At 36.4% G+C, this 14,057-nt stretch overlaps 1 protein-coding gene across 11 annotated transcripts in view; it reads left to right on the forward strand.

The window, feature by feature from the left end:
• THOC2 (THO complex subunit 2) overlaps positions 1 to 13,739 on the forward strand; it is a 50,290-nt gene extending 36,551 nt beyond the window's left edge. For 7 of the 11 annotated variants that reach the window (XM_062607462.1, XM_062607467.1, XM_062607468.1 and 4 more), the window contains 12 exons: positions 73 to 257; positions 965 to 1,149; positions 1,438 to 1,540; positions 1,913 to 2,349; positions 3,223 to 3,281; positions 4,795 to 4,830; positions 8,434 to 8,571; positions 8,930 to 8,999; positions 9,074 to 9,231; positions 9,879 to 9,955; positions 10,053 to 10,100; positions 12,877 to 13,739. In XM_062607462.1, coding sequence (XP_062463446.1) covers positions 73 to 257; positions 965 to 1,149; positions 1,438 to 1,540; positions 1,913 to 2,349; positions 3,223 to 3,281; positions 4,795 to 4,830; positions 8,434 to 8,571; positions 8,930 to 8,999; positions 9,074 to 9,231; positions 9,879 to 9,955; positions 10,053 to 10,080 — 1,476 coding nt within the window. In that variant the 3' untranslated portion in view covers positions 10,081 to 10,100; positions 12,877 to 13,739. Of the gene's footprint in view, positions 1 to 72; positions 258 to 964; positions 1,150 to 1,437; positions 1,541 to 1,912; positions 2,350 to 3,222; positions 4,101 to 4,631; positions 4,831 to 8,433; positions 8,572 to 8,929; positions 9,000 to 9,073; positions 9,232 to 9,878; positions 9,956 to 10,052; positions 10,101 to 12,876 lie in introns of those variants that run through there. The other 4 variants (XR_009962546.1, XR_009962544.1, XR_009962547.1 and 1 more) reach the window with 4 other exon arrangements.
• Positions 13,740 to 14,057: the final 318 nt, after the last annotated feature.

Consider the following 14,057-nt stretch of genomic DNA (forward strand, 5'->3'; position numbering starts at 1 on the left):
ATGTCAAAAAACATAGATTTTTGGAAGCTTTAGTAACAATAAAAGCTTCATTAGAATTCATTTGCGTTCCAGGCTTCTGTGCACTGCCTTGAAACGGGGGAATACACACATATCAGAAATATCCTGATTGTGCTGACCAAAATCCTTCCATGGTATCCAAAAGTGCTGAATCTGGGCCAAGCCTTGGAAAGAAGAGTACACAAGATATGTCAGGAAGAGAAAGAGAAGAGACCTGATCTATATGCATTGGCTATGGGGTAACAACACCTTACTTTAAGAAAGTGGTTAAAAGTGGATCATGAAAGGCTTCTAAAGACTCGGAACTGTTACAGTCCTAACATTGATTTTTACCTTATCACAGAAGATTTCGCTATCCTGCATCTCAGTACTGGCAGTGTGAATGAAAACATTCATTTTGTGCTGGATGATCACTAATTTTCTTTACAAGACTCTAGTAAAACACTCACAAGAGCATAGTTTAGTTGTAGAGAAGTAGTATAGCAGCAAGTATATAGGAGGGAGAGTAAAATGAAGAAAGCCAAGGGCCACTGATGCAAGACTGCTTAGATTTTGGAAGTTTATATGATTCTAAAAATGCTTATTTATGCTTCACATCTTTGTGATGAATGCAGAATCATCCACGTATGCTTGAGGGACAATTCAGAGTTATAAGTTTTGACAGTAGGCTGTTTCTTCTGCATGTTTGGCAGGGGAGTGTGTGGTGGTGGTGAAGAGAGTGTGGAGGTAGGGCTGCTTCTGTGTCTAGTAGGTTTTTTGTTTGTTTTTGTTCTGTTTTGTTTGTGTTTCTTTTGAGCTCATCGATAAAGGGGGAAGAAACTGCATATCAGTTGGGAAAACCTGTGAAATAAATAACAGATGAACTGTTAGATTAGATCCTCATTTAAGATTCAACCCATGTTTTGCTTTATGTTTGTGCATATTTAACAATCTGTGCGACTTGCAGCTATTCTGGGCAGTTGAAAAGTAGGAAGCCTTTCATGATACCTGAAAATGAATTCCACCACAAAGACCCACCTGCCAGGAATGCTGTAGCTGCAACAGTACAAAATGGGCCAGGTGGTGCTGGGATGCCTACATCTCTCACAATAAATACAGTTAGACTGGAAGAAGGCACTGCTGAGGAGACTGGTAAACAAACCTATGATTACTGCTTATTTTTATTTTTTTAGTAGAATTCTGTTGACATCGAGGTTTAGCTTATTAAAGTGAAAAAATCTGAATGTGATGTTAAATTGGGTCAGTGTTGTGTTCTTTAGTTTTTAGTTGGTTTTGGGAGTGGGTGTTCTGCATTTAATTACCTATTTTAACTGTTAGCTACATATGATCTTACATGAATATTCTTAGGTACTTGTTTTATTTTAATCTGTAGGATATATATTAACTTACTGAAATAAAACTATTATCTTTTTTAAATAGAGAAACTAAAGGAGAAGTCTCAGGGTGTGGTGAAGGTTGTTAATAAAGCTGTAAATGCTACACCGAAGGTGACTACAAGCAATGGAAACAGTGCTTCTAATAGGTGAGAAAAGCTGCTCTCTGGCATTCTCTGTTTTCTTCCTTCCAAACCATAGAATTATATTTAAAACTGACTTCCTTACTTTCAGGTTCTGAGAAATTCTTTCCCTTTCTTCAAAGTTTATTAAATGAGAATTTCTTCCAAAATATACAGCTGTAATGATCTGGCACTGTTGTTAAATGCATTCCATTTTAGCTAAAGATAAAACAAATGAAAACATTTGCTTCTTGTTGTTCTGATAAAGAGACAGCAAATCTGAAATCTGACAGTGACTGCTTTAGGAGGCTCTGTCAAACCACCAGAAGTAAAATCTGTGCGGTAAAACTGGAGCTGTTTATTTATGCATTCTAATTGGCCTTTTTATTTGTGATGCAGCAAAATTGTTAAGGAGAAAGAGGATAAAGAAAAAAGTGGGAAGGAAAAAGATAAAGAAAAAAAAGACAAGACTCCAGCTGCCACTCCAGAGATGAAGGCACTTGGGAAGGATGGGAAAGATAAACCTAAGGAAGAACGGGCAAATAAAGATGATAAAGCAAGAGAGATCAAGGAGAAAACGCCAAAATCGGACAAGGAGAAGGAAAAGGTCAAGAAAGAAGAAAAAGCTTCAAAAGAAGAAAAATCCAAGACAGTTGTTACCATCGTTGAGTCAAAGTCAACGTCAGAAAAGGAGAGAGAAAAGGAGCCATCCAGAGAAAGAGATGTAGCGAAGGAAATGAAATCCAAGGAAAATGCTAAAGGAGGAGAAAAGGTGCCAGTAGCTGGGTCCTTGAAGTCACCTGTTCCCCGATCAGAAACATCAGAATCTGAAAGGGGTAAGTTTGCATATTTAATTGGTACTCTTGTCTATTAAAATGGGAGGTGTCACTGGGAAATCATTGAATGTCTGAAAATGCTAGAGATGGCAAGAAAGAATTGCTACATGCTAGCTGTCATTTTGGCACTGGCTTTTAAGTACAGTTAGTGCCTAAAGTAGATAGTCGGGGTATCTGCAAAAGGTGAACTATGTGAACATGTGAACTTCACATGTCCTCTGTGAATGCTCGTTTTCTTACAGACTGTAATTTTTTTAGTATAAATCTTGTAGGGTCTTTTAATTAAAATGCATTTGTATAGCTGTGGCCTTGCAGGTTTTGCACAAATTTAACACAATCCCCTCAAAAGCGTAACCAAGAGTTTCTTCATAACCTTTGAATTGAAAGAAAATGGGCTGTGGAAGATGTAGGCTTTTACTGTGTCCTACTTCAGGACACAGTAAGCTTTATCAGTCCCTTCTTACATTAAGGATTAACAAATCCTTAACGTTGATATTTCAAGTTCTTATAATCTGAGGCTGATGTTGAGTTTACTTGCACTGCTTAAGGCAAACTAAGTAAAGGAGGGTTGTGTTGCTTTTCACTGGGCTCACGTTTTCAGGGTCTTCACAGCAATTCTGACACAGATTTTCATAAAATAAAAGTTTAAGCATAATTTGCAGCAGTTGGTTCTCATGATACTTTCCTTGTAAACTTTCACAAAGAGGGTTAATACATGCTGGTAACTCTAGGTAGCTTAAGAATAACAAAATTTACATAGTGATAAACCCTAAATTCTAGCCTAAATTATTTTGGTACTTCAGAAAGCCATATTATTAGATTATCCTCTTTCAGATGTGTTTTAACAGTGCTATTGTTCTTTTCTTTCCTCAGAACAAAAACGCCGCAAAGTTGATACACATTCTTCTCCATCACATTCCTCAACAGTAAAGGTTAGTATAGCCTGAGGAAGGCAGCACCCATGTTAGGCTCACGAGTTTGGGATGCCAATGTTCGACTTCCTTCAAGTTTTGTGCCAAGTATACACTGGAACCACTGGAGGTTTTATGTTGCATTAGAAAATGCATTCCTTTTCTTTATTGGCGGACTATTTTTTTTCTATAAAAATATTTTTAAATAACAAAATAATGCTTCAAGGACCTAGCACAAATTTTGTAAATAGTGTTTGGAAGTGGCAAGAGAATTTTTACACAGAAGTGCCTCATTGTTTTAAGCAGTCAGTTTTTTTGGAGTCAATGGTAGCTACAAGCAAATGAGTCTTTGCATCAGAGTGGAGCATATTTTTCTGCCCTTCTATTGAAGAATCTGTAGCGCTGAAGATTACTGGATGATACGGGATGTACGATACCTCTGAATTCATCAGGCTTCTTGATGAGCATCATACCGATATGTGCCTTCTAAGGAGGAGTCTTGAAAGGAGTTCCATTTTAAAGTCTCCTTGGTGATCAGTTCTCCTGTAGTTGTGTATATTCAGTGCGCATGCAGCTTCTGTTGTACCTTCCCTTCGAGGTTTGTTTATTTCCAATGGGTTCCCACCATGTTGAGCCCTGCGTTACGATAAAACCAGATGTGGCAACCAAGCCTACTACCCAGCAAAGAGAAATCCCAAGCACTCAAGCGCAGCACAAAACCATGGGCGTAGCCTACTTGAAGACTCAGGGTAGCCATTCCTTGCTCCATATCTCTTTTATTTCTAAACCATCTATGTTCATGGAATCTTTGAATTTGCAGTACGTTGAACGTTTAAAACTGTAAGTTAATACTACTTCATCAAGAGCACTGTGATGGATTATGTGGGCCTTTAAACTTCACCATCTTACCAACTTTAGAACAAGCTTTTCTTTTTTTTCCTGTTTTTTTCAGAGCATACATCTTTTTCTGTGTAAGATTTGCTTGAAAAATTTGGGCTAATTTTGGAAAACTCAAATATCTGTTACTAGTTTTGAGGAAGCAGGTGATAGTGATAACTACTCAAAACAATGACATTTTTCTTCCCTGTTTTGGATGGAAACTCATTCTAGAGGAACTTCTACCACATTTAACTGAAAGTGGAGAAGATACAGGTTTAAAAACATTTTAAACCTGTTTCACCTGTGGCTCAGCTAAATTTAGAGTTAAGACTATTTTTTCTTTATATCTTGTTTTGGTGGGAGAGTTTTTTTCACTGTTTTATGAAGAATTAGAGATAAACACAGTTTGTAGTTTACTTAATTGGGTCTAGAGAATAGATATGACTGTCTTTTTTTTCTTTCCTTTTTTTTCTCCTTCTTCCTTTTTAAAAGTTATTTCGGTTCCTAGCTTTGTTCAGTGTACAGTATTAACATGAGATTTATTCCAGAAGGAGTAGCTGCTTTTTGTTTCAAGGGTACGGCCATGCTTCCCAAAGTTCCTCTGGTTTCTGAAAACTATTCCAGCTCACGTGTCATCTCCATTCATTTTCTACAGGACAACCTCAACGAACTCAAGGACTCTTCAGCAAAGGTTTGAATCTTTTAGACACCACCAAAGTTTACTTTCGTGTTTTGTTGTGGAAAGAACTTAACTTTTGGTCTTGTGGCAAACCCCACCAGGGAATGCAAATTCCATTCCTTTATATGCTAGTATAGTAACAGAGGGGAATTTTTTCAATCTGCTATATAGAACCTCTGTACAGGATAGAGGAGTAGTTATGTGGAAGCAACATAACGAAAATCCTCTGAATTTACCATTCTGTCAATATTTTAAAGAGATTTTATGGGTCAATATCTCTTCTGGTCCTCTTATTTCCAACCAGAATCTCCCCAGACGTAACCTGTATGCTTGTCTTTTCCATGTGACTCCTTGTAAAAAGAAGTCTTCATCTTCTGTGTAGCCACCCTTTAAATACTGGAACATGGTGATAAGGTTTTCCCTGAGCCTTCTTTTCTCAAGGCTGAACCCAGTTCTGTCAGCCTGTTTACATCTTTCTATAGCTGGGACCATGAAGACAGTATTCCAGGTGTGGATTGACAAATGCTGAGTAGAGTGGGATGAGACTGAATGACATACTGTGATTTAGAAAGCTATTCTGTTGTGTTTTTTAAAGAATCAACCACTTGCATAGTAACACTCGCAAATACTCTGAAGTTGCTAATATACTAGGCTAATAGGAAATGGCTCAGATCTTCTAAAGTTTCTGTTAACGATTTTTGATGATGCAGTCAGCATCAGTGTGTAACTGAATAGCACAAATGTTTATCACTTGGCAAATGCTGACCCTTTGGACTTCCTGGGATAATTTAGGGTTTATCTAGGATTACTTATATTCCCTTAATTTAAAAACGCATAATGGATTATCACTTCCTATTCTACATTTACACTGCTCTTTTCCTTGTAGCTCTGTTTCTATAAACAAAGTGTTCAGAACACTTTATTTTAGTTCAAAATAGCCCTGATTTTATAGTGGACGCTTGCTGATGGTTGTATTGAATCTTTCCAGTAACAACCATATCTGCTCATAAGGAGAATGTATAGGAAGTAGCCTTTGATTCTTACAGTTGATGAAATTACAGTGTCTCTAGATTGAATCCATACATGTCAAAAAAAGATTTATGAATCGTTGCGATGATACCTTGTATATTTAAGATTTTTTTTGAAATCAGAAAGCTACAGTATTTGCTTTGAGCTCACATCTCTCTGAATTGCGGTATATGGTAGTCTGTATAATCTCACTTTTCCCTCACTTCTTTTATTAGTTAGGGTTCAACTGGTTAATTGAAACTTCACTCAAGTTTTCATTAGCTAAGCTAATTTTTTTATTCCTTCTACATATTAACCCATTGATGTGGTAATGGAGCAGACAGTGGAGCTATTTGTGTTTAAATGATCAACAAACAGCTTCATTTTTCTAGTCAATTAAAAAAAGTTAAACTTTAGAATTGACTATAATGTGTTTCTGTAGACTTAACTGAAAGTGTACTGCAGTTGTGTGACTTCAAGGATTTATTGGTTTAAGTGTTTGGGGGATGGAGAGTGTTCAAAACTTTCCTCTTCTAAGTACTGTTTTCTGTTCTTTCTCACTTAATGAACTAATTTTCATTCTCCAGTGCCATTCTAACAGACTTAAGGCACTGCTTGACAGTGTTCCCTATTCATGATGTAAGACAAGTCAAATGCTCTTTATACTTATTTGGGGAAAGGGTGGGTTATTCAGAAGCTTGGAAGATTTATGGGTTCAGCTTCTACTGAAAGTTAGTAGAAGTCTAGTGCTGTTGTCTGCTTACAACCTTTATTCCTGACTTCATCCATTTTCTGGACCAAGACCATTGAAACATTGGTTTACATTGCAGGTTATAAAATAAATGAAGCCAGACTTGAGTTTAGATTTGTGTTTATTCTTGTTTTGGCCTTTTCCTAAGTTACACAATATATAACAGTGCCCAGAATTTGATGTGGTTTCAGTTAGCAGCATTTCTAGAGCAGGTTGATAAAGCCTGATGAGCTAAACCCAGCCCTTTCCTGTAAAAGGGGATTGGAGAGATGCGGTTTTCCAAAACTGCGTTGGGATAGTAGAAGAGCGGTGGAATCAGTTATGAACAATCATGTGGACTTAAGAAACAGAATAGGAGAAAGCAGAGCTATCTGTTTGCTGTCTCACATGGAAAGCATCTGTGGGAGACAACTGAATGGGGCTGCATAGAAAAAACGTATTTGCAAGTCACTGAAGTTGACACCAAAAGGGGATCAAGGATACATTTACCTGTGGAATGGCAACATAGAAAATGGAACAAGCAAAGAGGAGTGAAGGGAAAATAGTAGAAAGAAAAGTAGTACTGAAGGTTCAGTCTGCTGTGTAAGAGGATAATAAAATCCAGTTCAGTAATAAAAAGAAAGACCTAACATTGCCAGTGTGGTTTTTGACATAGGACCAGTAACATCAAATTTTGGTAAGTTAAACATTTACCGGAACTGGAGAAGGGCAGGATTAATTTTGCTAAAAGAATAAAATAATTTGAAACAATATTTGTTTGCATCAAGTGATTACTAGATTGTTCTAAACTAATCTTCTACTTATCTCTTTCTTTGGTGTCCTTTTAAGTAAAATGTCTCTCCAAAAAGAAATATAGAGAATATTTAATTAAAAGCTACTGTGTTTTCCCCAGAATTAATAGCTTATTTAAGTGGGGAAATATTAAGGTATATTGATCTAAGTTTGTGTGTTACTGTAACTTAAGGATATAAAATACCAAGGAAAGAGGAGTTTAATTTAAATGTGGCCTTATTGGTATTTTATGAAAAATATTTCTTGAATCTAGTTTATAATAGTATTTAAGGAGACAGAATTTAGTTACTGAATACATCAATACTTATACACAGTAGCGCCTGTATTACAGATATACACGCACACACAGAGTAGCGTTTAAACTTTGTCAATGTTATACTTTTACTGTGGCTTTTCTGTTCTTCTCCCCTGTGATCCCAGTTTATATTAAGATATATAAAGCTTTGTGGAACTCGTATGTTTTAGAGTTTATCAAAGTTGTTAGAAGAGAGAGTGGAGTAACAATCTAGGACACATTATAGAGCAAAACCAATTCTTTTCTATGTTCACCTGCTTTATCATTTGAAATTTAGGCTTAAGGTAGAGTTTTGTATTACATTAGATGAAAACCTGTATTATACATAGTATTTGTTTAAATTATTCATGGATTAAGTTTATTCTTTAAAAATTAACTAGAATCTGTTTAAGCAGCTGATTCCATTCACTCGTTCCAGGCAAAACGACAAGTGTTAAGTCAGTCCAGGGATCTGCATACCCTGTTTCGATAGTGCTGCTATCTGATGTGTTTTGATGGATCAGACAATGCTGGTGAACAATGTTGTGTGTATTTAACATAAGTGTTTCAGTTAAGAGAAAGTGTTCTTGAATTTCCAGTGTTGAGAAAACTGTATATTAAATTATAGATAACAAGTTTTAAAGTATCTCAAATCACTTTTGGTTTTGGTAGTAAAGTATTAATGTTTAATTTTGCTTTTGAGCTAGATCTGTTATATTAGAGTAAGACTTTTTATTTATACATCTAGGTATACATATTAATATTTGGTGATACTGCCTTAATTTAACAGCACTACATTAACCACACTACTCCAACACTGTCCAAGAGTAAGGAGAGAGAAGTGGACAAGAAAGATTTGGACAAGTCAAGGGAAAGATCCAGAGAGAGAGAGAAGAAAGATGACAAGGACAGGAAGGATCGAAAAAGGGTTGGTGACATTTTTATGAACTAGTTTAGAAAGTTGGTATATACTTGGGAAGCTTTCTGTTCAAAGTCCTTGCAGTAATAATTGGCTGTACAGTCTAGCCAAGCAAAAGTGATCCATATGAGGGGTGTTTCTCTTTTGTCCTTTTGCTTTTTCTAAGGTCAGTTTACAGTAATGTATTCAAATGCTTTTCCCTTCAAAACTGATCTCAAGAAACACACAGGATGTTTAGACAAGATGTAATAGCTCAAATACATTTGAATACTCAAAAATCAGTTCTCCAAAATAGCATTATAAGCAAGCGCTACTTCGGGAGTATGTTTTAATCTGTTAACATCTGCATAATTGTATTTGGTGCCAGGATCATTCAAACAGTGACCGGGAGGTACCACAGGATTCAACTAAAAGACGCAAAGAGGAAAACGGAACAAGTACGTATTTAACATTTTGTGTATGTATTAGGCTTTTACTTGCTGTGAATTACAGCTGAGTCTTGTGTTTTTAGCTGGTTCTTCAAAACATAGTAAAAGTGAAAGTCCATCAGATTCCCCTCGCTTAAATGAAAAGGAGAAGGAGAAGAACAAATCAAAATCTTCAGGAAAAGAGAAAGGTGATTCAATTAAAGCAGAAAAGATGGAGAAGAGCTCCTCTGGTAGCAAAAAGGTAAAATAAGTATTCTCATTTTGTTGCTTTGATGCTGACATTGACAGAGCGAACTGATTCTTTTCTTCCTGTATTTTATTGCTGGTTTATGGCCTAAACTGAAAAAAGTACACTGTGAATGTGTAAGATGCTGCTTCTGGAAATTCTGGTATCTTGTGGCTCTAAATATTTCAGCACTCACTCCTGGTAGAATAAATGGGAGAAATGGTTCATTTTGGCAGCAGCGAAGAAAGTTCAGAATTTACACTTCAGGGTTTAAATAATCTAGAATATTGCAGACTTGCTTGGTGAGCAAATATGTGAAAGCAGAGTTAACTGACACATAAACTAGTCTGCTTGTATTCAGATTCATGTGCATGTGTCAGCACAGCATTCTTTTGTGGAAGCAGAAGTCATTTCTGTTTGTAGTTATTTGTAATACACCAAACAGTAGTTCCCAGTTTTAACTCATTAGTGATAGTGGTTATCATACAACTGCAAGACAAAGTTAGAATAATCTCAGAAATCATAGAAGCTGATTACTGTCATTCTAACTGATAACTTTTTTAGCTGTGGCCAGTTATAACTTTAAATATTCATAATCCTTCTTATCAGACTATACCTTGTATACTATAATAAATGATTTCCCTTGTATGAATTTTTTAAAGGAATCAAGACATGATAAAGAAAAAACAGAAAAGAAAGAAAAACGAGACAGTACTGGAGGAAAGGAAGAAAAGAAACAATATCCTTTTACACATTAACATTTCAGAACAATACAGAAAATGAGCTTCCTTTTATTATATGTAGGGAAATACATTTTTCCTTAACGCTGAATCTACTCATAAATCTTCAGACAAGCACAGATAATGAAGATTGTTCCAGTCAAGGTAAAAATTTTTATGGTTTGCTCTGACTTGGTGTCCCTCATGGGTCCTTTTGACTGGTAAAAAAATATACAAACAAAACAGCCTGTGTGTAAAAGGGCTGAAATCACCCAGGGTGGGTTTTAGGGTGGTTTTGTTGTTTGGGGGGGGATTTTCTGGAGGTAGTTGTGGTTTTGTTTGCTTGGGGAGGGCAGGTTTTTGTGGTGGTTTTTTATTCTATCCCAGGGAAAAAAAAACCTTCCCCATCATCTGCATAGAGATTGTATAGATGCTCACCTCTTTGGCAAATGTGGTCGTGATAGCCATCAGTCTTGCTAACCTGTTAAGAATATCTTGCCCTAATATGTTAGAAACTCAAGTTTTGTATTCTTTTTTTAATTTAAGGAAAGCACTAGCTTTTAGACCAAATTGCTATATAGTGTAGTAAATCAGTTCATTATCTCTGATTCATCTCTTATCTGATAGATTTAAGGAGGAAGAAACCAAAGGAAAACTTTCACATAGAGGCATTGACTATTTGCAGAAAGAAAAGAGAAACTTCAGAGTATTTTGAGTAGCCCATATTTGGGCTAGAGTTTTTTAGAAAAATAAATTGTTCATTGAAGCTGACTGTTCTGATTTTTTTTTTTTTTTCTTAAGAACTATGCAAAGATGAGGTAACTTACGTTTAGTTTTAGGGGTATGAGGGTGGGGTTTTTTCTGCTGTTTGCAGCTAGCCATTTTGAGACTTGGAACATCTCATTTTCAGTTATTTGGGCAGGAAAAGAAAGTGTCCCAGTGAACTTAAAATAAGTTCACCTGACCTCCCCAGCTCGAGGCACCCGCTGCTACCAATCTTTCTACATAAAGCAGTGGACACTTTACATTTTAAGAAGTGTCTATATGTTGGGTAAACATGAAAATAACTGATAGTGCTTAACAAATAGCAAACAATATGGCTTCTTTCTGAACGTTCACAAATTGTCCAAGTGTTTATCATTCTTGTTTGTTCTCTATTTAGAATTGATGAATTGTTTGTTAAAAATTTGTGTATAGGTTCTGTGAGAGCTCAAAGGAAGCACGAGCAGAAATGAAGTAGAAACAGTTTTTTATTCACTTACACATTTTCATGGTTTGAGATTATTTGCTTTCATAGAGTAGTATATGAACAAAACAAGGCATGCAGAGTTTTTCTTTTTATCAGGCAAACTGACACTGTTAGGGGGAAGACAACATTTTTAAATCAGTAAATCATTCTTTGTTGTGGATTTTGAAGAAGAATTGATGAGCCTCCAAATTTGTCTTGTTTTCACAACTGTCTTGGCTGGTCTGTAAAGTGATGCTACCTTTCATAGATATGATTTGTTGTAAACCCCACTTGAAGATATTGGGGGAGGGCGAAAGTCTTATTACTGAGAGAATGGTCAAAAATTTAACAGTTTGCCCAGGGAGGTGGTGGAGCTGCTATCCTTAGGATATTCAAAACCTAAGTTGGTAATCCACAGTCCTGAGCAACCTGCTCCAGTTAATTCTGCTTTGTGAGCAAGGTGTTGGAGTGGACAGTCTTCAGAGGTCCCTTCCAACCTCACTGGTTTTGAAATTCAGTTATATGTCTGCTGTCATGTTTGAGAATACTTCAGGTGATACTGTATGGCAAAGCTTACAGGAGAGATTTATTGGCTGTGGACTCCTAATTAACATTGCTCGTTGTCGTGGCTGTACTTGCTTTAGACGTATCAGAGAGAGACCATGATGCAGTCCCCTGTTCTTCTGTTTGCCTCTAACTAAAACAGCAGAGACTGAGTCTGAAAGGTGTAAAGGCTTTGCTGGTGGGAACTTCTCTCCAAGAGGCCTAAGCATTATAGGATGGCTTATACAATACTTACAGAGGTGTGTTTTGATGGAGGTCCAACAAAACAAACTAAGAAACCAAAATTTGAGTTATGAAATCTTCCTGATCATCTGGAAATGTCTTCTGAAAAAATTCTCCACGCATGGATTGTGGCCTCAAAGAGGAAAGGGAGGGAGAGTATTAGAAAAAGGGTCTGAAGAGGTTATTGTTGTCTGAACACTGTGGATGGATCCCCAGGTTTTTCCCCCATTTAAATGTTGCTTTGGGGGAGAAAAAGAAACAGTTTTGGTAGATGAAGTTCACAACTTCAGGACTTCCATCTTTCTTTCATAATGTGAAGTTTTATCTTGACTAGCAATTCAGCATAAATTGAGGATTGTAACAACTTAAAGCCCAGCTGTGTTGTTATGACTATATCATGACCTAAGCAACGTGGGTGTAGGTAAATGTCAGTTGCACAGTAAAATTCATATCCAGCTATGTAGTAGGCTAAGATGGGTCATATGGCCTAGAATAGTGACAACACCCCTAGAATAGTGACAACGCCCCATCATTCGCATAGTAAAAGATGAAGAAATGCTCTTTATAGCAACACGGTTGTTGTTGTTGTGCTGTGCTCCAGTTTGTTTTATAACATTATTCCTAGTGTATTTCTTGCTTAATTTAGAGATAGTAATATTCTGAGGGGTTTGTACTTCTGGAAGAGTTTTTACCTCCACAAGTGACTACTTGAGTTTTATTTATATCTTTAAATTAGTGTTTCCCTCCTTCATTAATACAGTTCTTGCTGTGGACTGAATTGGTTATGGAATGAATGACTGATAAAACTAGTTTTATTTCCCCACCCCCGCTCATTCTTTGAATTGTGAATGGAATAAAACGCTAAGTTGTGAGATCAGTATTCATTTGAACAACATCTAATTCTAATTATGTGTGCTGTTGTTGCAGGTGAGATTGAAATGGGAAGATACCCAGCTGTGACCAGAAATGTATTTTCCAGAGTATAGATTGCACAGAAATTTGTGAATGAAGAGGACCCATCTGCATCTCCTTAAATTATTCAGTTCTCTGCTTTATTTCCCCATGCTGAGGATTTAATTGTTGAGTTGTACATTACTGTATTTTTAACTTGTTGCTTAGTTTCTTACACATTTATTTTCAGTACCTGGCTGAAAGTGTTACCTATTCCATATTTTAGCACAATGTGCTGCAAACAAACAGTTGCCATAGTGCAAATGAGGTTTCATGTGTACAGAGTTCCACTTTAGGTTGTCAAAAATACTGCCTGAGTTTAGTAATTCTTTCGATCTGAAATGCGTTCTTTTAGATGTTTGAAAACCGCAAATAAACAGTTATTGAACCTTTTTGGATTTACCTCATTTAAACTCAGTTTTTATTTATTACTTGGCCTGTTTTTAATATGACTAAAAAAAAAAGTCAAGTGGGAGCACTGTTTTCATGCAATGCGTAGGGATTATTTGTATATTGTGTACAACGTTGACTTGTTTAAAGAAAAAAAGAATGAAGCCTGTCCCTTCCATCCTGACCTCAACCTGTGCTCAGTTGTCCCTTGCCACACCTTTTGTTTGTCATGTTTTTAGATCGATTGGAAATGCTCTCTTCAAACCAGAAGTAAATTAAGTTTCAATTACAGCTACAGGAGCTTTGTATTGCCGAACTTTAGTCTGAAAAGTTTCACAATGACATTTTTAAGAAAAAAAAGGAAAAAAAAAAGAATTTTTTTATCTGCTGAATTCTACCAGTGTAACCTTTTTTCTAAATAAACAATAGTTTTCTCAATGGGTCGTAAATCGTTCTGTGTGTGGTCGCTTTATTGCTCTGTGTATTGTTACAAACATTTGATACTATTTGGGATGCTGGGAGGTGTTTTCTGTCTTATGAGCCCTCTGTACTTGCTTACTGATCAGACACAAAGAGTTAATTACATAGTGTGGGGCCAGCTGTAAAATGACCTTGTGTTCCTTCTCCAGTGATTGCAGGAAGCTCAGTGTTCCTGCATTCCCACATTCAGTCAAGTTTATGCCTTTCTCTTGAGGCATTTGTCCCTCCTCCAAGACTCATTAAAGTATCTGGCACTTTTTTCCCACCATTTCCTGATTTAGTCTAAT

The sequence above is a fragment of the Pezoporus occidentalis genome, unplaced genomic scaffold (assembly GCF_034315485.1).
Source record: "Pezoporus occidentalis ecotype Australia unplaced genomic scaffold, CSIRO_AGI_Poc_V1 ctg123, whole genome shotgun sequence".
In the NCBI taxonomy this organism is placed as follows: Eukaryota; Metazoa; Chordata; class Aves; order Psittaciformes; family Psittacidae; genus Pezoporus; species Pezoporus occidentalis.